Consider the following 27,380-nt stretch of genomic DNA (forward strand, 5'->3'; position numbering starts at 1 on the left):
CTTTTATAAAATAAACTAACCAAAATACAACCAGTTTGCAATCGTTTGTGCTCATTGGCACAGGCACATTGAGACTGATTGCAGATGCCATGTATTCCAGCCCCAATCCATCCATGCATATATCATTTTTTCGGTAATAAATGTATCTATAAATGTATATAATTAAATTTGCACATATAAATTCAGTTATTTGAAAATCTTTGCCAAACTGCCTAAGAGCGATTGCTGCCAGTGTAAGTTGGACCACGATTCTTGCGTTTGACCAGCTCTTTGCCCCGAGGTTGAGCGTGGAACACCGTTAACCATCTGGACAAGTTGGTTTCTGCAGCTACTTGCCATCCTATTTTTACTCTAGTGTGGCTGAGCCAATAAAGTTAAAAATTAAATAGTATTTATTTCGTGCTTTTAAAATACTTCCTTCAACTGTGCCAAAAGATAGAAATGAAATGACAAATCAACAGGTGTAAATGTTTGTAGTCTCCAGGGGGCAAATTAATTTCACAGCTCTTACTTCAACTTCCACCAGCAGTGTTGTCATGTATTTCGGAATATAACAATGACAGTGGCTTAAAATGTTCTGCTGTGGACGCAGATCTGTCATTTAAAGTGGGTATTAGAACCTCCTCCGGACTGTCATCAAAAGTAGACAGGACAGCCATTATTCATGGAATACCAGAAAGGCTTTAGATTACAGTAACTGACAAGAAAATAGTATATTTGCAGCTGTAACACAATGGTGGAGGTCAGAAATGATGGAGCGCTAGCGGTGGATGAAGGCAGTGATTGCATACATTGCCAGCATGTTGATTTTGAATCCAATGTACTGACTTCAATTGTGGCAGTGTACAATAGTGCATGATTAAAGGCGAGATATTACATGTTTTATTTCATTTAACTGCCACTTTATGGGTAATTTCAGAAAAATTGCATATTTAAAAAGTCTTTTTTTCAGCAGAAGTTATAAGTTACACTGAAAAGTTATCCATGGTGAACTGAAGTAGTATCAGTATTTTTATCCAAAGCCTCTTCAAGCATCAAACCAGATTAAATATTAAGGGCGTCCAACGAAGGCATCGACCTGACTGCCTCTGCCTCGCTTCCCTTCGTCTTCTCTGTCTGCCCTTCCTCCTGTCCTCTCCTTGCTCCCCTCATTACCTCCTTTGTGTCTCTCTGGGTGGAATCACCACCGCAGTGAGAGTGTAAAGACAGGGTGATGTACTGATCGGATAGCCTGTCTGCTACAGTAAGTGCCACTGCACTCCCTTAGCTATCGATTGGGCCTCTACTGCAGCAATCAATAAATAAATTCATAAATAAGTGAAAACACCCCCCTTATCGGGTAATTTACTCCACAGCTGACTCTCAAACTATAGTGCAGAGCTTTGACCTGTTTACTATCAGTTCTCTCAGGGCTAAAAGTACAGTTACCATACATATGATGATGAGTTTAGGTTTGATAGGTTAAAGGTGCATGGATATTAGTGAAACATGGACTTATACACCTATGTAGTTACTTTTCTCACTCACTATGTGTAATAGACCTCTCTGCACTGAATTATTTTTGTTATTAATTTCTGGTTCATCTTGTGCTCTGTCTTCCTTCTCTCACCCCACTGGTCGTGGCAGATATCTGCTGGAGGTTTCTTCCTGTTAAAAGGGAGTTTTTCCTTCCCACTGTCGCCAAGGTGCTTGCTAATAGAGGCTCATATGATTGTTGGGTTTTTCTCTGTATGTAGTATTGTAGGGTCTACCTTACAATATAAAGCGCCTTGAGGCGACTGTTGTGATTTGGCGCCATTGAAATAAAATTGAATTGAATTGAATATACAAACCTATATATAGTAAAAGATGGACTTAGCATCCTTGCATAGGATAGAAAATGAGCATATGTTCCAGGTCTGAAAAGTGAAGCCAACACCAAAGTAGTTTACTCCATTATTTTTAATGACTAACAGGTGCCAACCTTGGAAGCTGTAAAAAATTATGAGTTGTATAGATCTCATCCATCTATTTTCTACCACTTATCCAGGGTTGGGTGGAGAGACAAACTGTCTGAGCAGATCTCAGTTCAAAAAGCCTATGGGAAAATAGTGCTTGGGTTCCTTTCCTCACTGGCCTCATGAAACTCTGTCTTATGAGTTTATGGGCTTAGTTGCTAACATTAGGTCATTCATCAACTTCATCTGCTTCTTCAATTCAGCATTAGAGTACTATCCCAGCTACAGGTTGCCAATCAATTACAAGGCTAACACATAGGAACAGACAATCATTCACACCGAGTGCCAACTTTGAATCATCAACTGACGTACCTGTGCGTGTGTTTGGACCCAGAGAGATCCCACACAGACACAAACAAAACAGCCCCTGAGAGGCAACAGTGCTAACCACCACACAGCCATGCTACCCAGCTCTGGGTGATATTAAACTGAATATTAAATTCATTTTGAAGTTGATTACCCATGACTTCGGCTACTTGAAAATCACAAGCCGTTAATCAAAGACTGTGCGGTATAGCAATCAGGGCCACCCCATGCTCCATGTAAAAGTATTTAAACCAGGATTAATGTCAGTGTCCAGTAGGAGACGACTCTTCTAGTTACAAAAAGAAGTCTTGTTGTATGGAAGTCTGTGGGGAAACGACCCTCAGATTGTGTCATCCGTAACCTCAGTAAATGCTGATGACCAGTTTAGAAACTCAACTCAAACTACGACTAGACTCAAAACCACATAAACGTGCTGTTTCCCCTCAATTTCAAAACACCAAGAGGGTGACAGTGAAAATGTCCAGGGTTAACTAACCAGTAGGTAATGTCAGGGTATCTACTTCCAATCTTTTATATACGGTCTGTGGTTAGGTCTGGCACATTCAATGTAACTACACTGACTTTCCTTCATGCTCTGAAACAGAAAGAAATAAAACAACACCCATCGACCATTCACATTTTGTACAAATGCTGTTGCGTTCAAGTCCCATGCAAATGATTCTGAACGTATTAAGAGAGAAAGCTCCAATCTACTAGCCTCCCTCTTTATCATGCAAATGCGGTACGGTATCAATTTAACACTCTGCTTTCACAAACCAGAAACTCTTCCCCTGCACATCTATCTGCCTTTTTACACCTTCCACCTGCTCTGTGGAGCCATCCCTCCATCATTCCCTCCTGACAGGGAGGTGATTAGCAGAAGACAGTCCAGACCTGCTGAAAAAGCAGCTTAGCTGTAATTATCGTCTAGGAAAGAAACAAACAGTTCATCAGAGCCTTCCTCCACAGACTTAACAACTGTTGCCAGGATATATCAAATGCTCGACAACCAGCCGTTACCTTGGTTACCATTGTCTCTGCAAGTCTGGGGGCTCTCCATACAGATGAGATTTTTTTTTTATTTGTTCAGAAATACTAGAACCCATGAAAACAGCTAAACATATTAACATACACTCAACGCCCACACTCTGTGATGTAAGCTGACATACGTGCAGACACCAGCAGCTACAGACATGGAAATAAGACTGGTTTTCTGCTACTTCCCATATTGTGCATGCTCTGATAAAAACACACACTCTTCTGATGCCAAATGTTTCCATCAATTATTCTTGCGGTATTAATTACAGAGTAAAGAGGTTTTTACAGGGTAAAGAGTGATGAGGGGGGAAACCAAGATCCTTAACACTTGCGAGGGCAGGCTGCAAGACCAAACCACCTTAATCACAGTCTGTCCATGATTGTGATATGTGCACATATATCCTAGGATACATCCTAGCACGATTTTTGAACATTTCCCTTTTTATACTCTAGTTCAGCAGCAATGGAGGACAAAAACACAATGCATACAAGATTTGTGACAGTGCATACTCGAGTGTAGTCCAAAAGTTAAAGTTTCAAGTTACTTGTACTGGTTTCACATAACAATATGTATTCCAATTCAGAGGTTATGCTTGTTATAATTTTATCATCCCACTAAATATAGATATTACTTCAGATAGGGTATTACATATCTGCAAGCTGCTTTGCAACCTGCATTTTACACAATCTAAATTTCATGTTGCATATATATATATATATATATATATATATATATATATATATATATATATATATATACAAATTTTAAAAAAGCATTTTTTGAATGTAGAGATCCTGACTGAACCCTTGATCGGAATTTGGGAACATAAATGAAGTTTGTCTCCAACAGAGGTTTGCGGGTGATTTCAGCTAATAGTGGATTTTCAATCAACTGATTGCATGCAAAGCAGGACCTGATTTTCATTCCACTACTTTTATTACACACAGCTAAAATCAACCAGTTAAAATTAAAATTGTGCATTTAATATGGGCCATAAATTTTACAACTGATTAATTAAATGAATTGTTTCCGTTATGTAGATGTCTCTCTCTGTTTCAGGTTTTTGTGGGATGTCTGCTGTTCCATGTATGCTTGGAAAAATAATAAAAGATTTTACTAGCAATAAAAATAAACTGGGTTATCTATTACAAAAATCGTATACAAAAATTCACACTGGAATACTTCAGCAGATGCGTAATCCTATGCGATATCCTAGGATACAGGATACAGCCTTCCCTGCAACGATGCAATGTCACCCCCGCGGATGTTTCAGCCGCTGCTATAGCCTGAGTTGCTTTTAACGACCTCCCCATCACTCAGGAGATAAATGCCTCCGTATCAAACGCTGAGGTGTTTCCCATCAAGTTCCTTCTGTTGGCACTGAATCAGATTCTCCCTGAGTCATGATGACCGAGAAGGACGCAGCTCTTACCATAATCATATAAAGGCTTCCACTCACGTATATGATTCAGGTAGAGAGAAGAGGAGTGAAAGGAAACCACAGGAATTAACTGAATGTGAGCTGAGAGCAGACGTAACCCAAGGCATCACTTCAGTTGTGGAACAGCAGCTCAGTGTGAAATAAAGGGAATGATCTCGCTCTCTATATCTCTATATACAGTATGCACACACACACATACACACACACACACACACACACACATATATATATATATATATATGTATATGCTTAAGGACAATGTGCACTCGCGCACACACACAAAAGGAAATGTGTCCCGTTTCCAATGATGGACAACAGAAGCTGCGGCAGAAGGATGGCATTATAAACCAGCGGGGGATGTAGTATGATGAAAATGTCAGACTGAAAGCAGCGGGCTATGTTCTGTAACATGTTTAATCAAATTACAGTGTGTGTGCATTGGTGTGTGGGCATGTGTCGCTTGATTTTATGAGCGACATAGTAATTAAAATGTATATAAATGTGCTATAGAGCAAGGGCAGATTTGTAAGTGCTGTAAAAGTTGAAATAATAATGATCAGAAAAGGAATCGACATGCATTCATCAGCTTCTACACAATCTGAACACTAAAGCATTTAAGAGGGTTCGTGGTATTGATTTCATGTTAAAAGCCTCTAACGGAATACTTAAAGTAAATTTATTTAAGGGCAAATCCAGCAAAGCTCATGGGGACGTGGCCTCGTGCGAGTTAGAAGGCTTGCTCTACCAGGTTCATGCTTCAAATCTAATACTGTTTGATCCTCTGCCTGCAGCGTCTTGGCTTTCAGTGACACAATTACATCTAGAAGCTCAAAACATCTTTTTGTGCTCCCCAGATTCTATCCTTGTTCTTGAATCTGTCACCGCTTTCCCAGATTCCGCCTTGCACATTGATTATTGTCCAAATTTGTTGCATGTGTGCGTGCTGCTCCTTGCGCGAGCCTCCGGTGTTTATGCACGGTTATGCTTGGCCACCTGTGTGTTTGTGTTTGCGAGTGTAATTGTGTAACTCACCCAGCCAACACTATGAAGAAATCCAAACGGTTCCACGTGTCTCCAAGGTAACACTTCTTGCCAAAAATCCCTAGAGCCACCATCTTGATCACCATCTCGATGGCAAAGAATGCAAAGATGAAGTCATCAAAATCCTGCATGGACACAAAGAGACAAAAATACAAGGCGTATGATGTAAGTGAGTTATGAGAACTGCAAAGCTGTGGTTGATTAATCATGTCTGACAGTAGTTTTCTTTGAAAATATACCTTAAATGTGATGATCCAAATACTGGACCAAGATCCAATATGTATTGATGGTCATTGTTTTTCAAATAAACATCATTCAAAGTCTTCATTTTTGCAGAGAGTAATATTAATGTGATGCTAACATGCTATGCTAGGCCATTTTATTTTGATTTGCATTTGTAATTTGATTTTGGGACTTGATCTACGTTGACTTTTGACCTTCTGCTGAAATGTTGAGGATCACCAAATCTCTTAATGTATGGTTCATCCTTTGGGGAGCAGATTAAATGTCAGATTTAGGCTACTAGGTTTGGTTTAGGAAAGACTGTAGTTCAGGCTTACATGCGTCCATATTACGACAGTTACCATTATATATTATACAAGGGCATTTAAGCACACCCAGTAAGGTTAACTATGTAATTGTGTCAAATCATGATGTGACATCTCTCCTTCACCTCTAAACATCCTAATCAGGTGTGTTTTGCCCACAACAAGTGTGTTAGAAATGTAATGACAGTGACAATTACCAAATAGGAGTATTTTACAACCAAGTCTTAAGTAGGGGCTGGATATTTTACTCAAATATGGCTGATAACCATATGGAGGTGCTAGAGAAGTGGTTCTCTGTGACAGGATTGTCAAAAATAACAGAAACCTGTTATAGATCTGGTATTTTATTGTAATTCTCTTATTTATTTATTCTTGCTTAATGGCTCCGTTAGGTTCAAAATAGGATAGCAACATCCTTGTGACTGAGAAAAAGTGGAACAGTCTGAGACTGATTGCAAGGAGATGAGGCGATCTACCTCACCGCCTGGTGGCAAGCAAAACAATCCGCTTGGCAAATGTTTGTACATAACTGCACCATTGCCTCATTATCACTGTTATTTGCCAACTTGACCCCAATAAATTACAAAATGTCAGCAGACTGACTGCATCTTATTTCCGTTTTATAGCGTTTTTGATGTGCCAAAGATGATTTAAAGACAGCAACTGACTGCGACTGGTTGCAGACCTGATTGCAGACCTGGTATCCATTTTCAAAGCCAATGAGATCCCAAGCACTAATGTGGTTGAAATAATTTTGGTCTCAAACCACTGTTTTCCCCTAACATCGACTGGCCTCCTTCTTGTTGATTGTTGGTTTTTATTTTCCCTTTTATTAATTTTTAAGTCTCAATCAGTGCTCAATTCTTTCCCGTTTAATTTTGTTTTAAGGTTTCCTGCTTTTGTTTCCCTCCTGTGTGATTGACTGCGTCTCCCTCTGCCGCTTTCAGCTGTTGTTGACTGCTTTCTCCTGTGTCTGGTTCCTCTCTTGTGTCACTAATCAATCTCTTTCGTATATAACATCTTTTCTTTTCGTCTTTTGTCAGATCATCCATTTAACTCCCCGTAGTGCTTTTTCATTTTTTCACTTTCACTCCTCATGTTCTCTTGGATCTCTGTTCTTGTTTTGGATTTGGTGAATTCAGAGGAAAATAAGCCAATAAAGGCTCGCTTTCCTCTTGCATCCTCTCTACACCACACCATGGCAAAACAAAACACCGGGGAACAAAGAAAATATACTTACAACTACAAGTATCAGCAGGCTTCAACCTACGGTGTCTGTGAATATCTGTAGACAATTGTAATTTGTCTATAATACACTTCTATATACGCACCTTCATGACAGTTCTCCTGATGGAGACTATCTGCATTCCCATACAGCACTTTCTTGCTACTTTAGTGGCCAACATTCACGCCAGACTCCGGCTCTAATATTAGTCATACAATATGTTTGATGTTTAAAAATATCCCACTGAGAACCTTTGACAGGAGCGTGATATTTTATTAATTCCTGCAGAGGGATCCTCTTTTCTCTTTAGCTTGTCTCTAGAAGGTCAGGCTCCCCATGGATCAAGAAAGAGATAACAACCTCCTTGGAGCTGCCAAGGATTTAATGTTTTGCTTAAGGGCACTTCAGCAACTCAGATGCTCGACATCCAAAATTAACCCTGGGACTAATGATGGTTTTGCCACCTTTTCGTCCTTTTCTTTTTTCTTTTGCCTGTCCCATTTGGCTCTTTTACCATCAGAATTATTGACTAAAGGTGAAGAAAGATGCACCTTTTCGTCCTTAACTGAGACTCGAGCTAGAAACGTCATTCAGTCAAAACAAACCGCTGATTGCATTAATCAGTATTCCTGCCCTCATTACCATCTGTCTGGCTCTCTGACTGAGCCTCGGTACTCCAAATCATTATCAAACTGGACTCCAGACAAAAACAAGGACAGGAAAGTACAAGAAGAGAACTTTGACTCTCAAAATATAAAAATCAATAAATAAATGAACGGGAGGGAGGATACAGCTCAAGTAAAATAAAATAATAAAGAGGAAATCAAGAAAATTTCTGGAAGGAGATCAAGGTTCAGGACACCCACTGATACATGAGTCACTGCAAGATGAAGAGAGAAATGTATAAATATATCAAATCCTGTTAGCTTAAAGAGAAGCTAGCGCCAAAGTTCACTGCAAGTAAAACGCGGAGATTCACGTGGGAATCGATGCATGTGAGTCTGTTTACAATTTCAAATCTTATTCAGTTCTATTTTTGGAAATCATTCATGTAGTCTGCATAAAGAAAACCCCAAAACCTCGCCCCATGCTCAACACACAAGGGTCACACTGCTATTTCCAGGGTTACAACCTATCAGACGGCTGTGGAACAAATAACTGCCCCGGGTTCACTCCCTAATGCTGACCATACATCACTCCAGATGTTTTACGCACCACTCATTGACTCCAAAGAGGCAGACGAGCCTCAGAGCAGATTGCTTCGTGATGCAAAATCTCCCAAAAGAAAAGACAGAAGAAAAAAACCCCCAAAACATTGTGTTCAGTGTTTGATCTAAATTTAATCTGAACTGTCTGGATGCTGGAACTCTTCTATGAAAGGGACCACACTGGCCATAAACTGACATGTGATAGTATGATGTGGATTATATAGATATATCGTCATGGAGCATTTGTTTACGACCTGAAACTTGAGGCCTTGTTTTGAGCAGTAGCATCAACTAGGAATTATAGGGCCAATCATAGACTGTATATAAAAGATAGACAGTACTTGTTGCATTCTCACTGTGATGAGGAGTGGCGGATCTGACTGAGAATAACACACTTATATGTTAGCAACCTGTCATACCGCGGCACACATAGTCCTTTATAGTGCTTCTAGATTCTAATCAGGACCAGAATTAACAAGATGGCCGCCGTGCTTTAGTCGAAAAGCTTTGATACCAGTCAGCAGGAAACTGTTTTCTGAGGTCTTGACTCAAGAGTTATTCCATTTCTTTATCACACAGACAAACCTAGATGTATTGTTGAAACTGCACTTCATCCTCTATTAAAATATCTCAGATATATGTAATTCAACTTCTCTACACTGACGTGAGGAGGAGTTTCACTCAGTTCAACCTCAAGCCTCAAATGACACCATCATGTAGCTGAAGAGAACTCTCGTCATAATTCAGTGTTTGAAATTTCCTGCAGGTTGCCTTTGGTCACCAAACCCAGAAACTATTCACACTGCAAAAAACTACAATGTATATTAGAGAAACATTATAAACAAGGATTTATCTCTTTGACAACCCTTCAAGTTCAGCCTTCTATTGTTGACTTGACCTGAGATTTTGATTTCAGCAAAATTACATCGTGCTGTATGCTGAATCACACAACTCCAGTGAAACTCAAAATAACTATGCGTTTACTCTGATTTCGTCATGCATAACTAGCTGTGAAGGGTTTACGTACGCCTACATAAAGGCTACATACGAAAGCTCCATTGTGCCCTTTTAGTCGTCTTTATGCCCCAAAATGCTTTGCATGTAGAGCCGCTAGATAACAGGGAGCAACAGCCCGTCGGAAGAAACAACATGACGGTCCAGCCATTGACAGATGTTACAACCCGAGATGCATGACCAAAAGAAAACAAGCGTTGTGTGAAATGAGGAAGAGCAGAGACATTTACCGCCACGCTGAGCCTCAAACGACTGAATTGCTTTCTCCTCTAACACCCTATCTTTCCATCTCCGTTCTGTTTTATTCTGCTGAAAAGACCCATTTCTCTTGTCTCCACCGGGGAGTAATTACTCATCTATTTTACGTTAGACAGTCAATGCATGCCTGCAGAGTCTGTAACATAAGAAACCCCTGTTATGACTCTGTTAAGTCTCCCAATCTCTCTCACACACACGCACAAACACACGCACACAGGTTTCAACACATCCAACTGAAGACACACAGCACACAGTCATGATAATGTACAGTGTTCATGCATACTGGAACAAATACAACATGAGACCAAGCCTTTGGGGACTCTTTAAAGTGACACTGAGCGGATGTCAGCCAGCTCAATCTTCTCTAGTGTTTGATCCAACCAGGCCTACACACACACACACACACACACACACACACATTCATATTCATCAAAGTCAACAGGACACGCTGGCGTGAGGCGTTCCCACTGGAGCGTACAGTCCTGGTGGTGCAGTACACGATTACAGGCTCTGCAATCTGGATATTGATTTACCGAAATTTGTATTACACATCAGTGGAGCGTGGTCTCGATGAACACGATGAGATGCGATGTCCAAACATGCAGCCAAAGCCGTGCAGGTACTACATCAATCGCAGACATCGAAGCAAGTCTCTGAGGTTTCCTCTAAAGCAGCGTGTTTACTAGAAAGAAAATGTGTCGCTCTGTGCGCGCCGTGTCACTGTGGTTCACTGGCTGTACGTCCATGCGGAGACCAGAGAAGCCTAACACACACACGAACACACAAACGCGTCTGCCTCTGAGGGAATAGACACCAGTGACCTGTGGTGAACGGCTCACTGCTCACACACTCCCTAATTTTTACCCTCCACTGCATCCTCTCCCCGGGAAGAGACTTAAAGAGACAGACAGAATACTTTAACCCCACTTTAAATTCTCTGCAAACTTTTTGGCACGCGTCCAAAGAATAATGGGACTTTCACATTAGGGGAAAACAAAGCAAAAAAGTTAATTATGTCATATCATCCGGCCTAATTCCAGTTCAGACGGGCGTCACGAAATTGGCTTTCATTCGGCGTGACAGCCACAAAAGTGTGAAATGGACCAACGAATGGCAGCGGGAGAACTTGTGGCGGCTGGAAGTGGTGGGGTATGTGAGAAAATCAAATCAAAATATGGCTGAAATAAAAGTAGAGACCCGAGTCATACAGTATCCTTTGGCAAATTGAAAGCAATTAATGGGCGTATCACAGCTTAAAAACCAGTCCTAACAGGGCCAACATTTCATTCATGTTTTGTATGCACTGCTGTTGCTCATTCTGTTCATTGCTACGCTGCTTTTGCCCTTCATTTTCCAGAGATCATTTGCCAACAGAAAGAGTGCTGGCTGTACTGTAAAGTCTTTGTCTTTTGATATTGCGTAGGTGGCAGGTAACGCTCTTCATCCTTCTATATTTATTCCAAACAAAGCACTGTGGCTGCTGCCAGATATGGAAAAGCCTTCACTTCCTGGGCACCAGACAGACCCTGTAAAGACTAACCAGACACAGACTGTTTATAACAGCTATTGTAAAAGCTTTGTACTTGAAACTCTCTCTATGGGATTGTTTATGATTAAGTAGCAATTAATTAGTCAAATGTAAACCTATTGCAGATATTCAAATGTACAGAATGTTGACCCTTTTCTGCCTGCATGCACGTGTTCATGATAGTACAGACGCCGTGCATGCATTAGCACAGCATTTTCATATGAATCCAAGAAGCGTCCCCCCGGGATGAGGAATGACGGCAGTGGGGATGAACCTCTGATGGTTCCAATCCCCATAGACTCTTTTTGTGAAAAACTTTCCAACTTTAGAGCAGATCCAATGTTTAAAGACTGCCATACAAAGCAGTTTTCACCTGTCTGACTAATATGTTGGTGATTGATTTTTATAGCTATTGAAAATTAAAGATTATTTATTAAAGATTATTGAGGCTTAAAATTAATTGCATGGTGACCATGTAAGTTAAAATACTCTGGGAATACCATGAATAAGAGGTCTCAACCACTAACTCACAAACTTACATTAAATCCGTTAAATCAAAAAACCAAAACTGGACATACTTAGCTTGACGCAGCTACCTCTAAGCTAATGGCTCAGTCAAATGAAAAAAAAAAAAAAAATAGGACAGATATCTCTGTGCATCTACAAATAAAAATTGCTACCTGCCTGTAAATTGTATTCCGGTGAAATAACATTTAGAGCTTGAGGATATTGCACACTCACAACCACTTTGAATGCAAGAAGAATGATAACAGGTTGCCTGATAGGAGGCAACCTTTCTGCAAACAGTTGCAGACTGACTGCGATCACTCTGGTTGTCAAAAGTTTGTAAATAAATGCTACCTAAAAAATAAATACAGACACATTCCCAACATGTATGAATGAGTCTTTGTAAATGAGCACAAGTCGAGGGCACTCAACTTAACTGGCTGTATTCTGCTTATATTTCTATAGAACAGGAAATCTGCTGAGCACAAATGTAACAGTTGAATGTAAATTTCTCTTAAATGTGGATGTTTGTGATTATAAACAGCAACAAATATGTGATTTTTGACTAGATAACACAGTTAATTGCTGTATTATCAGAAACAGATTGCATGCAACTGTCAACTTGACCCCATTCAATGCTGACTGGTATCAGACTGATTTTGTCTTATGGCAACATTTATGGCAGGACATCATTTGCAGTTGAAAAAAGGTAATAAATTGCATATTTGTTAGTACAGTATTCCAAGTACTGCGACATGTTAGAAATCACAAGAATATTGCATTATTAGTGAAGCATTGTGAAGCTATTGTATCGTTGGTGAGTTCCATCTCTAGTGGCTATGTCCATCTTTTATATACAGTCTTTGCACAAATACTGCAAACATACTTTTCTTCACCATAACAACAGTTCAATGTTGTTACAGGAATAACAACATTAACAATAATAAAAATAAAACAGAAAACCCTAACAATCATATGACCCCATATGAGCAAGAAACCTCCAGCTGAACCAGGCTCAGGAAACAAAAGAAAGCAGTCCGACATATTTGTTTAACATCCGCATTGAAGGACAAAACGACTTCAAAAATGGCTTTTCAGTGTTACTGGAGATCAAGGCAACGCCATTCAGAGTTAGCATCTGGTTGGATGCCAAATTTCTAAGATTTTTAGGGCCGAGTACAATAACCTCAATTTAGAAGCAGAAAATTAAGCTCTTTATGTTTTTAAAGTCCTGGATTGTCTCCAATACAATCCTCAAACTATTCCTTTGTATATTTACACTTTATTTATGTTAAATTAACACTACCAATGTCAACAGGTCTCCACTGACTGGAAAGCGAAGTTTCTTTCTTAAAATCCTCATTCTAGATGTAAATAAATGTGATCAAACTGGTTTAATCTTTTCATCACATGCAAACTTGCAAATAAAGTGTTTCTTTTTATAAATAAAGTTTTTTTTTTTTTTTTTTTAATAAACCCAAGCTGGGACCTCAGCTTTTCGTCTTCTGTCTGTTTCTTGTGCGTTTACCCATTCTTTTTCTCTTGGCAGTAACATCTGGATTGGATTCCTGTTGTTTGCGAACTACTGGCATTTCTCCTCCTCCTGCTCGGCAATCCACCACTAATTTCCATCTCCGTCATCTGTCTGCTTCTTATCTCTTTCCCCCACTGCCTCCTTCTGTGACACAAGGAAGTCCCACTGCCTCCCCCCATTGCTGTGATTATGTCTCCCAGTGCACCTCATAGCGTATGCAGCTACAGTGAGACAGCATGAGCGGGTAATGGTACGGTCCATTTATGCGTGTACTTGCTGTTTATGATATTTTTCATGTACCTGCTTATAATAACTTTCAACTTTGTTTATATGCCACCATGTGAGTCTATCTCTCAGATGTAATTCCCCTTTATGGGCACACTTAAACCCATAACACATTTTTTTGTCCTCTGTGTTTCTATGTGGATTCAGTGTTTCATGAACCTCCCAGCCTAAACAGTGGCACCACACACCAGCTTAACTGCCCCCCCTGTGTGTGTGAATGCCTGTGTTACTTCTCACATTGCCTGAGAACAGGGGTAAACACACGTGTCCGCCAGGCTCAGACAGACATCAGCAAGTACAGCAATCTGGATTGCGTGTTATCAATGCGTCAAGCAGTTGCCAACATTGCACGCCCTCTCATCACCCCCTGAACGGAGCCTTTATGCGTTAAGTGCACTTAATCACCAATGTTGAGTGCACTTAAAACACTCCCTAATGACTTGACATGGCTCACTCACAAATCCTCAAGTGTTAAAGCAGTTATTACATACAGTATTGCACCCAAGAGTGCAGTGCCGCAGCTCTTGACGAGTAATCAAGATGTGCAGAGGCATTCCTTTGCGTGATTCGAATACCAGTACCATGTGTTTGTGGACATGAACGCAGGCCTCTGTGTGTAAATACTCAGCAGAGCATCGTGTCAGGATGGGAGTCAAATGACTTTTAAAACAGACAAGACTGTTGAAAAGTAAGATACCAACTGACCTGTGAACAGGTGTGCCAAAGAAAAACTTTACCTTCAAGTGGTTTCCTTTGTTGCCAAGTTCCATAACTAGTAACTATGAAACAGTTTGTGGGGCATTTGTGGATGTAATGTTAACATCTGTTGTTGCTGACATAACACTGTCAAGGGTCCACATCTGTATGTGCTGAAGTAGTTGCTAAAATTAAATAAAGGAACCCAAACACTATAACTATCCTTACTTTCTGAAGTGAGGACACAAAACTGAGGTACTTCCTGCTAACAGTTGCAAGACCTTAGGCAACGTAATTCTAGCCAGAGACAATCTTAGTGCATTAATTTTATTTGTAGTGCCAGTTCACAGTAAGAGTCATCTTAAGGTGTTTATTTCAACCCAGCATATTTTCCATTGATGCAGATGATGGAGCTCATTGTCGTATGCTAACTTGCCAACGCTGTTCACTTCCAATTTAGAGCTTCAGGAAAACAAGCAGTCAAACAAAACAGCAACTAATGGAACAAGTCTGAGCTGCCTCTACTCCTATGGTGCGATTTTTTTACATGACTTATTTTAAATATTGTTTTCAAGCGTTAGCATAAACTAGCTAACTTTAGCAGTGTTGGCTTTGCTAGCTGTACTGAAGTTATTGTTCAGCAACAACTTGCCAGGTGACCTCATCACCCAACACAGCCTATCCGGTCGTTAAGTAATGACGTGACGAATCCTACTTCCGGGCCTAAAGTAGTCTGCGTTTAATATGGCTTTTGTGTTGTTAACATGTTTAATGTTTTGTATTTTCTTCTATTTAATCTCAAAAAGCTCCTAAAACAGTCAGTGACCACTGTTGACCTCCCTCGGCTTTTATTGCCGCTAATCATTTATTTAAGCTCAGTTTTTAAAACCTTAGGATGTAACTACAGCCCAGCCCATGCAGCAGTATATGAATGACTAACCTTGTATTGTGGATGGATTATCTCAGTTGTTCTCATGGCTGAAGTTTGGTCCTTTTACAGCATCCTGCCATGCGATTACATTTGTTCCTGACCACCGAGAACACTCACGTTAACTTTTATTGAGTGGAAAAAAAGTTAGCTTTATATTATGCTAACATAGCTGTGTCGCTAGCGGTCACGTAGCACATCATTATATACCAGCTAGCCAAACTTCAGTAACCCTACAAACGTCACTGCTGTTTAGTTTTCTGTCTTCATTTATGTTGGAAGTGATAACAGAGCTGTACGTTTTAATTTGTTTCCAAAACCCCGCAGTCAGGACATGCTATATTATATTTAGATAGAAGCTAGCGAGCCAACTTCCTGCTAACTTCTAACTCCGTTAAATGTCATAAATTCCGTTTTCATGGATGCCTGGATGTTAAACTCAATTGTTACACCTGGTAGAGCAGAACACTGATCATTTTATTAAAGATGAAAGACTTTAGACAGTTTTTCAACTCTCAGTGATCGTTTGATATATGGACCTGCAGCGGAGTTTAGGCCCAGACTCGGCTAGTGACGTCAGACTTTACGACCGGATCGATAACACCATGCTGGAGAGTAACAACATTAAATACCTTTTTTTGTTGTTGCATTAGCTTTAATCTCACCAGTCTTGGAGAATCAACTCGTAAAAGCTGATTTTAGCAAGGCTGATGCACCACCTCATAGCATGGTTTACCAAAGCAATTTTTAAAATCATGGTTGCCTGGATTGTTCTTATGCATAGACATGTAGATTTTAGAAGTAAAGTATCAACATGTTCAACTCTTTAGTCTGTCAGCCTCATCTTCTCTTCATCTTTCACTTCTGATTGGACAGTAAAAAGTAAAATTTGACTCACGTCCTGCTATCACCTATAAAATGGATTGCATGATAAGCTTGCACTGCAACTAACTAACTGTTTCAGGTATTCATGTTCTTGTTAGCTGGCTGTACATTTACTGTAGGTCCCTAATGTATGCAGCAAAATGGGCATTCCAGGCAGCTAATTTGGGGTTTTTGCTTTTCTGAATTATTAAAATTGGATCTGTCATGTCAGCATGATCAAAGAGCCATAATAGCAATATAAATGGTCAAATACCCAGACTAAATAAAACCACAATTATCAACCAAAACACTGACCAGATTTATCCCATTCTAAGCTAATATAAATAAAATTCAGTTCAATTGTTGTAAATTTCCAGGTGACACCTGAAACCACTGCACTAAAAGTTGAGGAAAGTTCAACTTTTGTATAGCTTTCTTGTGTTTGTCAGTGTGGAAGTACCGTGAGGATTTTGGATCCCAGCAGTCAGTCAAGCAGCGTGTCTTTTCTTCCTCGGATCTGCTGCGGAGCTCAGCACTTCTGTTATTGTTTCTTTTGTCTGTTCAGCTACGGTGCCTTTCATGGCTAAAGCTTGCAACAAACTTTGGATTTATACTTCACTAAAGTCACTGCCAGCATTGTGAGCATATTACTTGTTTTCCAGGAGCGGATTTCTTGCAGGAAAAACTAATCAAGGTATAACAAACATAGACAAATTCCTACTGTGTACGTTTACCCTTCTGATGTTCACCATTTGAATGAGCTGAAATGATATCGACCAATGAAGCCCTTCCAAAAGAAGTTTTTTTTTTTACTGCCCTTTACTATAAAAGGCAGCTTAACAGACAGGACAGGATCTACAGTGTACCTGAAACAGGTGCCATCAGTTCTGTGAAAACACTTCCGTTCCACTCGTCTCCAAAATAAATCTTAGCCACTATGTATGCTAATTTTGCCTGTCACAAGTCCTGAATGCCATTATCACCGGGGTCAGGTGCTTTCATCACATGCACACACAAACGCCCGCAGATAGGCAGGCAGGCAGCCATACCTGCCGATGAAGGCCTTGTGTGGTGAGGACAATGGGATATGCTAACTATAATCTGCCATTCAGCTGAGATCCAGTCCTCACAGGTGGAGAGAGATAATATTGTAGAGAGATTTTTTTTCAGCTCAATCACCACATTTCATAGTGGCAAGAGTAACAGTGCACACAGACACACACGTAAAATGTGACATCTCCTCATCCTCCATTCACATGCTAGGTGTGTGTGTATTTGATATCTACTCAGGGTTGTAACACAGTACATTGTTACATCAAAGCTTATTTTAATTCATAACATCAAACATTAAAGTTGACCTAATGCATGTTTCCTTTTATGTCATATGTATACATAATGTAACTTAGATATCCTAATATGGTCATCTCAGGCAAACGTCTCTGGCTGTGTGGATAGAAGTCCCACCCACCTTCTATTCAAATCTTTTGTTTGTCAGGGGCAACCAATCAGTAGAAAGTTGGCTTAAAGGGAGGGGGAGAGCAGATTGGGCTGCTACACCAAAGTCCAGTATGAGATAAATAAGGATTATTTGCTACTGTAGTAGAGGCCAAAAAAATAAATAAATAAAGGAGTTGCAAATGTGACGAATTTAAAACCATTAAATGAGTAATTTATTCAACAAAAATTACAGCAATATAATGGTATGTATACAGTATGTATACTTCATTTTAAAAGACACATAAATTAGATCTCTCAGTGAATGTCACGTGATTCCACCCAACTGTGTTAAGTCAATGAGTTAAGCTGCCAAAACACAGCATGTCATTAAAACTATTATTTAGGGGTTAGCTAATACAATTGTGTGGAACCACTCGACATAATTTCTTTTAAGTGAATCCAAAAAAGGCTTTTTTGAGTGTACCCCTAGTCTTCCTCATCTTATTTGGTCTCCTGTTCATTGCCCATCTCTCACTCATTACCTGTTCAGCAGAAACCTCATATCACTACAGACTACAGCTCAGAAACTTCAAAGTGTGACACGTGAGACTGCGATATTATAATATGAGAAAGCATCTTTTGTCCGTTTCCAAATGAAATTCCCCCCGTATAGTACTTGTAGCTCTGTTACTCACCTTCTTGCTAGTGATTTTATTAGCTTTCTGCATGCATCACATTCTCTACTATAGCTGCTTCAGAGGAGATGATGGAGGGTTAAGTGTAGCTTTTAAAGAAGAATGTTCTCCATTTTTCTTTTATGGTAAAAAAAAAGGAGAGACTAGTCTCAATGTTAAAGCTACAGAGATTTTATCACTCATCTCTTAGTTTTCCACCCTGAGCTGGAAAGCTGACTGATGTACTCACAAAGATTTTATCTCCGGTCTGTTTACCTCTGAAGATAATGTCTCAGAATGAGATAAAGCACAGAAAAACAAAGAACAAACTCTATTTTTATTGTCTTTTTCACAACAGAAACATAAGGATTATAGATTTATTGACATTTTAATTGATTTAATGATGATGATTATGCAGTTCATCCACCCTGTAACTGCAATAAAAGATGACAAAACAAATGCATTTATAATAATACTACAACTTTTCTTGCAAGTGTGATGCCTTTAAGCTAAGTGGTAAAATCAGTGTACATGTTCACAGTTACAGTGACACAAAGTAATAGGGTGGGGGGTGCTATGCATTTTAAGGGAAATAAATTTTCTTGTGTTTATTAATATTTGCCTTTCAGCAAACAGAGAGCAGACAGAGATCTGCACTGACACATATAAAGTAAATGTAAAGTAGCTTACAGACTGAGTACAACAAACTGATTCAGTGATGATGCAAGCTATCCTAAGCCTTTTCTCTTCTGCAATGTAAAAGATCAGATCGATTCAACGCTGCTCCCACAAATGCCACTGCTGCAAATATTATAGCATATAAGCAGCAAAACTGAAACTCTATAATGTGCTTGATACACAGAAAAACACAAGACAGTTCACAACTCAAGTGTCAGGGGTATGCGGACTTTTGGTGAGCATAAAAATGTAGCAACAGTTATCGTGCTGCTGTTGTTCCCACTGATCTCACTGCAGTGAGGTCGACACAGTTGTTCTACACAACTGTGTAGAACAACATCCAAGTTAATAAGACTACAGTGAATCACACTGATATGTCCAATGATGTACATAATTAATGAAGCCACTGCAACTGTGGACCTCCACTTACAAACTGCACAAAACCCCCTTATTTTAGTTTATAGACAGCACAGATGAGACTACTGTGATGATGCAGCTATTAAAGTTTAAAACTTTAGAACTTACTTTCTGCGGCTCGAGCCCATACTATCTTAAAGTGTAAAACGGATGAATGGATGATTCAAATAATGCTCATAAAGGAGAAGAAAAATGTAAGCTGTATTGTATACCAGTCTCAAAAAGGTCCAAATAATGGCCTTTTATACTGTTTAGTCATGCAGCATAGACACTGCTAACAAATGAATTTAAAGTGACCTATGGATTTCCTCTAAAACAAATTGTAAAAAAAGGGCAACCTTTCTACAATCCCGGCAGAATGACGAGGGGGTCGTCCTTCTTCCAACCCCGCGGCTACACGACGGCCTGTGATCATTACGGTCGACATTAGCCGTGTCAGGATGAGTGCTCGTTTAGAGACATCTCAGAGCAAAGTCTTGGCGATGGTCCCTCATTAGCCCTCATGCTATCTGTGTTAAGCACAGCCCTGATCTGAGAGCTAAGGCACTAATACTTGCAACTGTGGAACACAGATCCATTAACTTTAATGTGATCGGAAGCATTTAGCCTTTATAAAATACTACATTTTAGACACAAATTTGCTGAATCCTGTTGCTTTAACAAGCACTGAAGTGACTCTAGAACTGAACTGAAACCTTTGGCAAAGTCTACTGACTGGGTAAAATTTAGAAAGGCACACACTTTTCATGAAGCTTACCGCCACTCTAACAGAGCTTCAGTCGTTCTCAGTTTTGAGAGCAGAACCTGCAGGAAGAGCAATCATCACAGCAGCACGCCATCAATCAGGCCTTTAAAGTAGAGCAGCTAGAGAGGCCACTGCATTTAAAAGAGTGCGAAAGTAAGAGGGAAAAGATTTTCTGCATTTCTAAAATATCTTGCAATGGTGATCTCATGTTTGATTGAGGGTTATTGGGGTAAGTTAAGGGCTTTAAATACCTGACACTGTGTCAACTAGTAACACAACACAGTGTGTTTTCTAAAGAAAGTACTTTGAAAAGTATTTCTTTAAAAATGTCTTTTTGAGAACTTTGGAAATGTGGAGTACAGTAGTGTGTAAAAGTCTTGAGTCATCTTCCATTTCTTTAGGTTTTGGTGAGAAGCCTCTTTATTCTTCAGCCTAAACTCTGACAGGCTTTCTTGTCATTTCTTTGATTAGTCTTCAGGAAAAGTTCTCCAGGCTTCTTTAAGCTCGGATGACGGCTGCCTTTTGTTCCATTCTCTATTAAGATGATCGCACACAGCTTCAATGACACTCCAGGCTTCAGGGAGGCCAAACCATGACTCATAATGACCCATTGTGCATCCAGGTTCACCTTTACTGCATACCTTAATGCATGCTTTGACTGCTTTTAATGCATTGGCTCTGTGTTTGGGATCATTGACATAATGGTAAATGGACTGATTCTTATATAGCGCCTTTCTAGCGCTCTCTTGGAGCACTCAAAGTGCTTTATACAACATTCACTCATTCATACCATTCACAAGAGCACTTTCTTCAATGCTTTTCAGTGTTAGCTAGGCGCTAACACTCACACACATTCATACTTTGATGGATGCATCGGAGAGCAACTTAGTATCTTGCCAGGGATACTTGGCATGCAGACTGGGGGATCAAACTACTAACCTTCCAATCACTATTCTGCCTCCTGAGCTAGAAGAATGAATGTGTTGCCAATCAACATGGTGGATCGAAATCTGATTATACTTTCGTATGTTCATTATTCCATCAGTTTTGAAAATATCCCAAATACCACTCTCTTAAATTCAGTGACAGAGCATCCACCGTGTTTTACAAATGGCTGTAGACACTCACTGTTGTACTTCTCTTCTGATCTACTCCACACATGTTGATGATTTGATGATCATAAAACCTAATTTTTAGTCCAGTTCTTTAGTAATTTGGCACACCTAATTTTCCCATGTTTTCTTTCCTTAAGAAGGAAGGGCTGATTGAAAGTCAGTCTTCCACTGAGACTATTTTGAGGAGGTTGTGTGACATCTTTGCAAGATTTTTCTTATTCTGCTACTTAAGAACATGACTTTCAGATACTATTCATCTGCTATAGATAGTTTTCAAAGCCACCACTTCTTCTATCTTCTACTTGTCTAGTGTGCACACATTTGTTAAGGAGACACGGTACACCATGCTGAGCTTTTGGCTAATATTTGTTTAAAGCCCTGCGTCAGATTGGCTACCTGTCCAGGATGTACCCCAGTCTCGCCCTATGGTAGCTGGGACCGCAAGAAAATGGATGGAGTTCTTTTATTTTTTTGTTTTCATTTTGTATTGATGCAGATTGATGCAACTACAGAAATTAGTCAAATGAAGCATTTTTATGAAAGGCTGCTGGTAACAAATTGCTTAAAGATGCAATTCAAAACTGTATTTTTAAAGTTTTCTGTTATGTGTGGATACAACGCTGGTTCATCCACTGTTGTATGCTCGAATGATTTATAGATTAGATTTATAAATTAGTGAACAACCAAGAGACAAAACAACAAAATACTCTGAAGACAGTCAGGAACACAGATTGGACTGAAAATGATTGAAAAAGCAAACATGTTGAAAGAAAAACGTCAGCAAGCCTGAAGAACTACAGCTCCTTTCATTACTTTCAACTTTTTTTAAAAGAAAGTCTGTCTCCTTGGAAGCGAAATATAATGAACGAGGGGAGATTTTGCACAGTATCCATATTGAAACTACAGCCAGGTTTTATATTTAAACAAATGTTTTGCCAATAACAAATGTTAAAAGCGTCAATTTCGTGACTTCAAGCTTGTCATCACACACAGCCAAAGAGGGAAAGCATAGCTGGGGAACACATTAGCCCAGGAAGACAAAGTAGAATTCCTGATGTAAAATGAAGTAATTACAGTTGGTTTATTGACAGTTTATCCATCTCAGTCAATGTGTGCATTTATGTTTTTGCTACTGGGTTTTGTTATCTCTGTCTGTGGGCCTGATTGCAGTAACAAAGTTATGGCCGTACTTTTATCATCAGTCTGATAAAATCGCTCATTTATTATACACTAACACTTAACACAGAGAGTGACCAGTGTTACAGTTTGTTGAACCAGCTGAATAAAGCCAACAATATCAACTTGTAGCTGCCTGCTGAAGCTTGTGTTTGGCTATGGAGACGGAATAAAAACTGTTGGGGAAAAAAAATGCATTTAAAGAGGTTACAAAGTCAAACCGAGCCCTGAGCGCGAAAACAGAAGGAAGAGGAACGAGAAGAGGTCGACAAAACTGGAGAGTGAGGACGTCTGACACGGTGCGGCAAAGACAGCTGAGCGGTGCGAGTCGTGTGGGTCGTGTGCTTTTATGATCGCTTACAATGACGGGAAGATTGAAATGGAGGAAGCGAGGAATTAATAAGAATGCGTTTAGCCTCTCGGCCGTACATTCGTCTGCGCTTCGGAGAGGAGAGCCGCTGAATTAAATCTCATCTCATGTCGGCGAGCAGAAGAGATGCGGGGAGTGGATGGGCTGCCCTGGCAACAGCACCCTCACAGAGCTCTGCTCCGTGTCCCCCCCCACAACCGTTTCAACATATCCTGTTCTCCATATTCACCTGTCACATCATCACCTCTTCCTCATATTTCCTTTCTTCTTTTTTCTTTTTCTTTTGCATTTTTATTTCTCTGATTTCCTGTCCTTTTCCTTCTCCTGCTTCCTCTACCTTCATTCTTCGAGTTCGCCCCTACTTTCTTTCACCAAATTCCCCATTTTTCTTTGTAACTCTTTTCTCACCTCTGCTTTTCTTTTCCCCCTTTTCCTCTCACTTCTGTCTAATCTTTCCCTTTTCTCTTCTCTCCTTTCTTAACCTCCTTTTATTCCATATTCTCTATTTTAACACCTTCTCTCCCTCCCTGCTTTTATCCCCTTGCTTTTCTGTCCTCTCCACTTTCTTTTTTTTGCTCTTCGTTTCGTTTCTTCTCTGCTATTTTTCTGTTACCTCACCTTTCTTCCTTTCCTACTTCTATTATCCTTTCTCTTCAGTACTTTTCCTTTCCCTAATTTAATATCTTGTCCTTCCTCCTTTTCCTTGCTTCACATTTTCTTATTCATTTACCTTCCTTTTCTTCCCTGCATTCTTTTGTCCTGTTTCTGTGATTTCTTTTAATCGTGTCTTTTTCCTTTTTCCATAAATGTCCTCTTCTTGCTCATTTCCCTTTTTTTCTTTCCCTGCCCCTAACCTTAATTTATTTGCTTTCCTTTTTCCTCCCTTTTATTTCCCTACTATCTTTACCTTTCCAACACTCCAGATCAGCACATGCGTTACCCACTAAGCTGACTTTAATATCTAAGACTATACACAAAGTCTCATATTGGAATGAAACTGCTGAATTTCAGAGTCAGTGGACAAGAAAATAAGATGACTTAGTTCTGATTCAATCTATTTGGAAACACTTTGCAAGCACATTATCTCCTCACTGCAGAAGATGAACAATGGCAGATAATGCGGATCCATTCTGCTGCACCTCACTCCGCTTGTTTCCCTCAGCACAGAAAACAAAGTGTTTTCTAGGCTTCTGCTTTTCACAGTGCGAACAGTGGCACTCCTCCATTAGTGTTTGCTGGGTTAAAGCAGGTCTGTAAATTAATGGAAACACCTCCACATAATATTGTTGTTTATCTTACATCTCAGATAATGTAAATGGGGGGAGCTGCAGGGACCAGATATGCTGGAAAGCAGCAGCTCGTTCCGGGATTCTTTTAAATGCGTTGTTTTTAGACATTTTTAGAATCTCAGTGTTTCAGTGTTCCTGCTCTCTGTCAACTGCTATAGTTTTGTTTAAATAATGGTTGTGTTGCCTCATGATCTTCCACGCAAACAGGGATTTGCGCAGCATTAACGTTTGATGTTTTCTTCCCACACTCTGCATTAGTTGTCCTTATTTACTTGCTATAGAGTGTGTGGATGCTGTCCCTGAAATACCTGTTTAATATTTTCCAGTTACACTGCTTGTTTTTGTCTTCATAAAGGAAACATGGAGGATAAATGAGCGCCAGTATCGCGCCAAGATCTCTGATGATCTCTCCTGGACTGCAAATACCACGGCGGTGGTAAAAAAGGCCCAGCAGCGTCTTCATTTTTTGAGAGTGCTCAGGAGGAACAACCTGGAGGAGAGGCTGCTGGTGACATTCTATAGAGCCACCATAGAGAGCATCCTAACGTACGGCATAACAGCATGGTATGCAGGGTGCTCAGTTGCAGACAGGAAAGGACTGCAGAGGGTCATCAACACAGCCCAGAAGATCACTGGCTGCTCTCTGCCCAGTCTGGAGGCCATTGCAAACTCCCGATACCTCAGCAGAGCTGGCAATATCATTAAGGACTACTCTCACCCCAGTAATCAACTGTTTGAACTATTACCGTCAGGCCGACGGTACAGGTCACATAAAACCAGGACAAACAGATTCAGGGATAACTTCTTTCCCAGAGCTATCACCGTAGTAAATAAGCACAAAACAATTAAACCTGCTTAACTATCCCATATGGAAAAGAAATAGTAAAAACTTATATGACTTAACTCATGAAAGTGGCCACTTTCTCATTACTTTCATATATTGTTTTAGTAAGTATCCAAAACATACAAGTTTCATTATATAATTTTTCAAGGGATCTTATATCTGTTTTTACTCTTGTATGCGTTTCATACAAGTTTCACACAAGACAGATACAAACTTTATAAGATTTATATATATCTTTTCCATATGGGATACCATACTTGCCATTGTCACTATATTATGCTGCTATTCATACTATCATTATATTATGCTGCTATCCTGTATATATTGTACTTATTATTATCTGAGTACTTCGGTTGTTTTATTGTACTTTTCATATTTACATTTATATTTATTATTGCATTTTGCACCAAGGGAGTGGCACTCCAATTTCGTTGTACTTTGTACAATGACAATAAAGGCTATTCTATTCTATTCTATTCTATTCTATTCTATTCAGTAAAGGAAGTGTCTTGCTGCCATGCATATGTATGTTCCTTCTTTCACTTGGACATCTGGCAAAGAGTTCTTGGACAATTGTTAAACCACAGTTCACTTAAAAGCCTGCATTGCAAATGGGTGGTGTGGATTGTAAAGAGTGTTGGAAATTGCCAGGCAGTGAGTAAAGTCGTCCATGTGGATAGCATCAAGGCTTACAGTTAGGCCTGTGGCTGCTTTGATTGACGGTTGTGCTAACACTGCAGGGCTCGCAAAATTTCAAAATCTCTGGTAGCCCTTCGGGCAGGCATTCTTCAGTTTTTGGTAGCCCAAAATAAATTTCAGTAGCCCGAATAAATAAGAGAGCAATTTTTTTATGTTTTGTTTCCTTTACAATATTATACATTAAAGTATAATATTGTAACGGAAACAAAAATTAATCAAAAAAATTGTTAAAATGCAAATCACAACAACTGTATAAAAATTACAACCATCAACTCAAATACTTGGTTCAAATTGAACAGAAATTTCTATGAACTTGTAAGAACTGTGTAGAACATGAATCAGTCTATGTCAGATCCTAAATTAGAAATTTCCACTGAAGTCACGGGTAAGAAGTAAGTGGAACCAAGATCTAGGCCATTTGCTTTTTGAAGTTTGCAAAGACTGCTAAATTCTGCCAATGGTAGTTCACTCTTTGCAACATCACGCTGTTCTAAACAGATTTTTCAGGAGTTCTTGTTGTGCTTGGTTTATTTTTAGTATGTTTTTTTGCAATTGCTGTTTGTTCTGGGAAAGATACTGCAGACTGGGCAATAATGCATTTCTCATGGGTTCTGATGGGGTCTTTCTTAAAATTACTGGTCCCAGTAACAAAGGCGCTTGTCGACTCAGAAATCAAATGAAACTCACAACACACCTGGCAGAACATCATGTTATTTAGCTTGTCATATTCCAGCCACAGAAATTCTTTTGTCCATGAAACCAAAAAAGCTGCGCTTTCTTTTTGCCTCATTGTCTGATTTTTCATAACTTTTCCGTTTTGTGGTAAGCTTTTCTTTGGCTTCCCCTTCTTCACCCTGACCTGTCTTATTTAGCTGAGCAGAACTAAAATACCAGCGTAAATCCTGCTGCTTTTACACAGGTACTTACATAACGGTCAGCGATTCTTTGCGCACTCAACCACTCACGTGTTTAAGCTTGCTGCGAGAGATTTCACTTGTCGCGTTTGAATAGTAAGCTAATGAGTGATAAGACGATGTCAGTGGAATTGGTGCGCAATTAATCGTCACTCACCAATCAGTGCTGCTGCTCTCTACACACCGTTCAAGTGAAAGCAAAAAGCAAGCGCAAATTCAAACGCGATTTCAATATGTCCTACATTGAAAGTGGCTCATCGATGCCAATGACATAATTACTCAGCTACATTGGCGAAAGAATGCCAAAGCATAGACATATATTTTCCTTCCTACAATAGCCCGACGGGCAGGGCTGAGTTAGATTTTGGTAGCCCGACTGGAAAAATCGCTAGCCCCGGGACGTCGGGCTAGCGATTTTGCGAGCCCTGCACTGGCTACTGTAGCTGATAGCTGGCTGCTAAGCGTCACCCGTGGTAAAGCTGACCTTCAGACGCAGACCACCCAAGAAGTCTGTGCTCCATTTTTTGGGGTGAAATTCTAGTATTTTCTTAACCTCTTAGCTGACAACCAGGGCTTACCGGGACCAGACTTATACTGGTACCA

General features: G+C 39.8%; 2 protein-coding genes across 15 annotated transcripts in view; both read right to left on the minus strand.

The window, feature by feature from the left end:
* cacna1g (calcium channel, voltage-dependent, T type, alpha 1G subunit) overlaps positions 1 to 27,380 on the minus strand; it is a 234,357-nt gene that overhangs the window by 178,371 nt on the left and 28,606 nt on the right. For all 14 annotated transcript variants that reach the window (XM_085170412.1, XM_085170420.1, XM_085170419.1 and 11 more), the window contains one exon: positions 5,816 to 5,949. In XM_085170412.1, coding sequence (XP_085026538.1) covers positions 5,816 to 5,949 — 134 coding nt within the window. The remainder of the gene's footprint in view (positions 1 to 5,815; positions 5,950 to 27,380) is intronic.
* Positions 8,072 to 27,380, minus strand: part of spata20 (spermatogenesis associated 20) — a 227,575-nt gene continuing 208,266 nt past the window's right edge. Inside the window, exons 17-18 of the transcript XR_014875716.1 lie at positions 16,146 to 27,214; positions 8,072 to 15,305 (exon numbers count right to left, since the gene is read on the minus strand). The gene's annotated coding sequence lies outside the window, so the exon portion shown is untranslated. The remainder of the gene's footprint in view (positions 15,306 to 16,145; positions 27,215 to 27,380) is intronic.

Source organism: Neolamprologus multifasciatus, chromosome 8 (assembly GCF_963576455.1).
Source record: "Neolamprologus multifasciatus chromosome 8, fNeoMul1.2, whole genome shotgun sequence".
NCBI lineage: Eukaryota > Metazoa > Chordata > Actinopteri > Cichliformes > Cichlidae > Neolamprologus > Neolamprologus multifasciatus.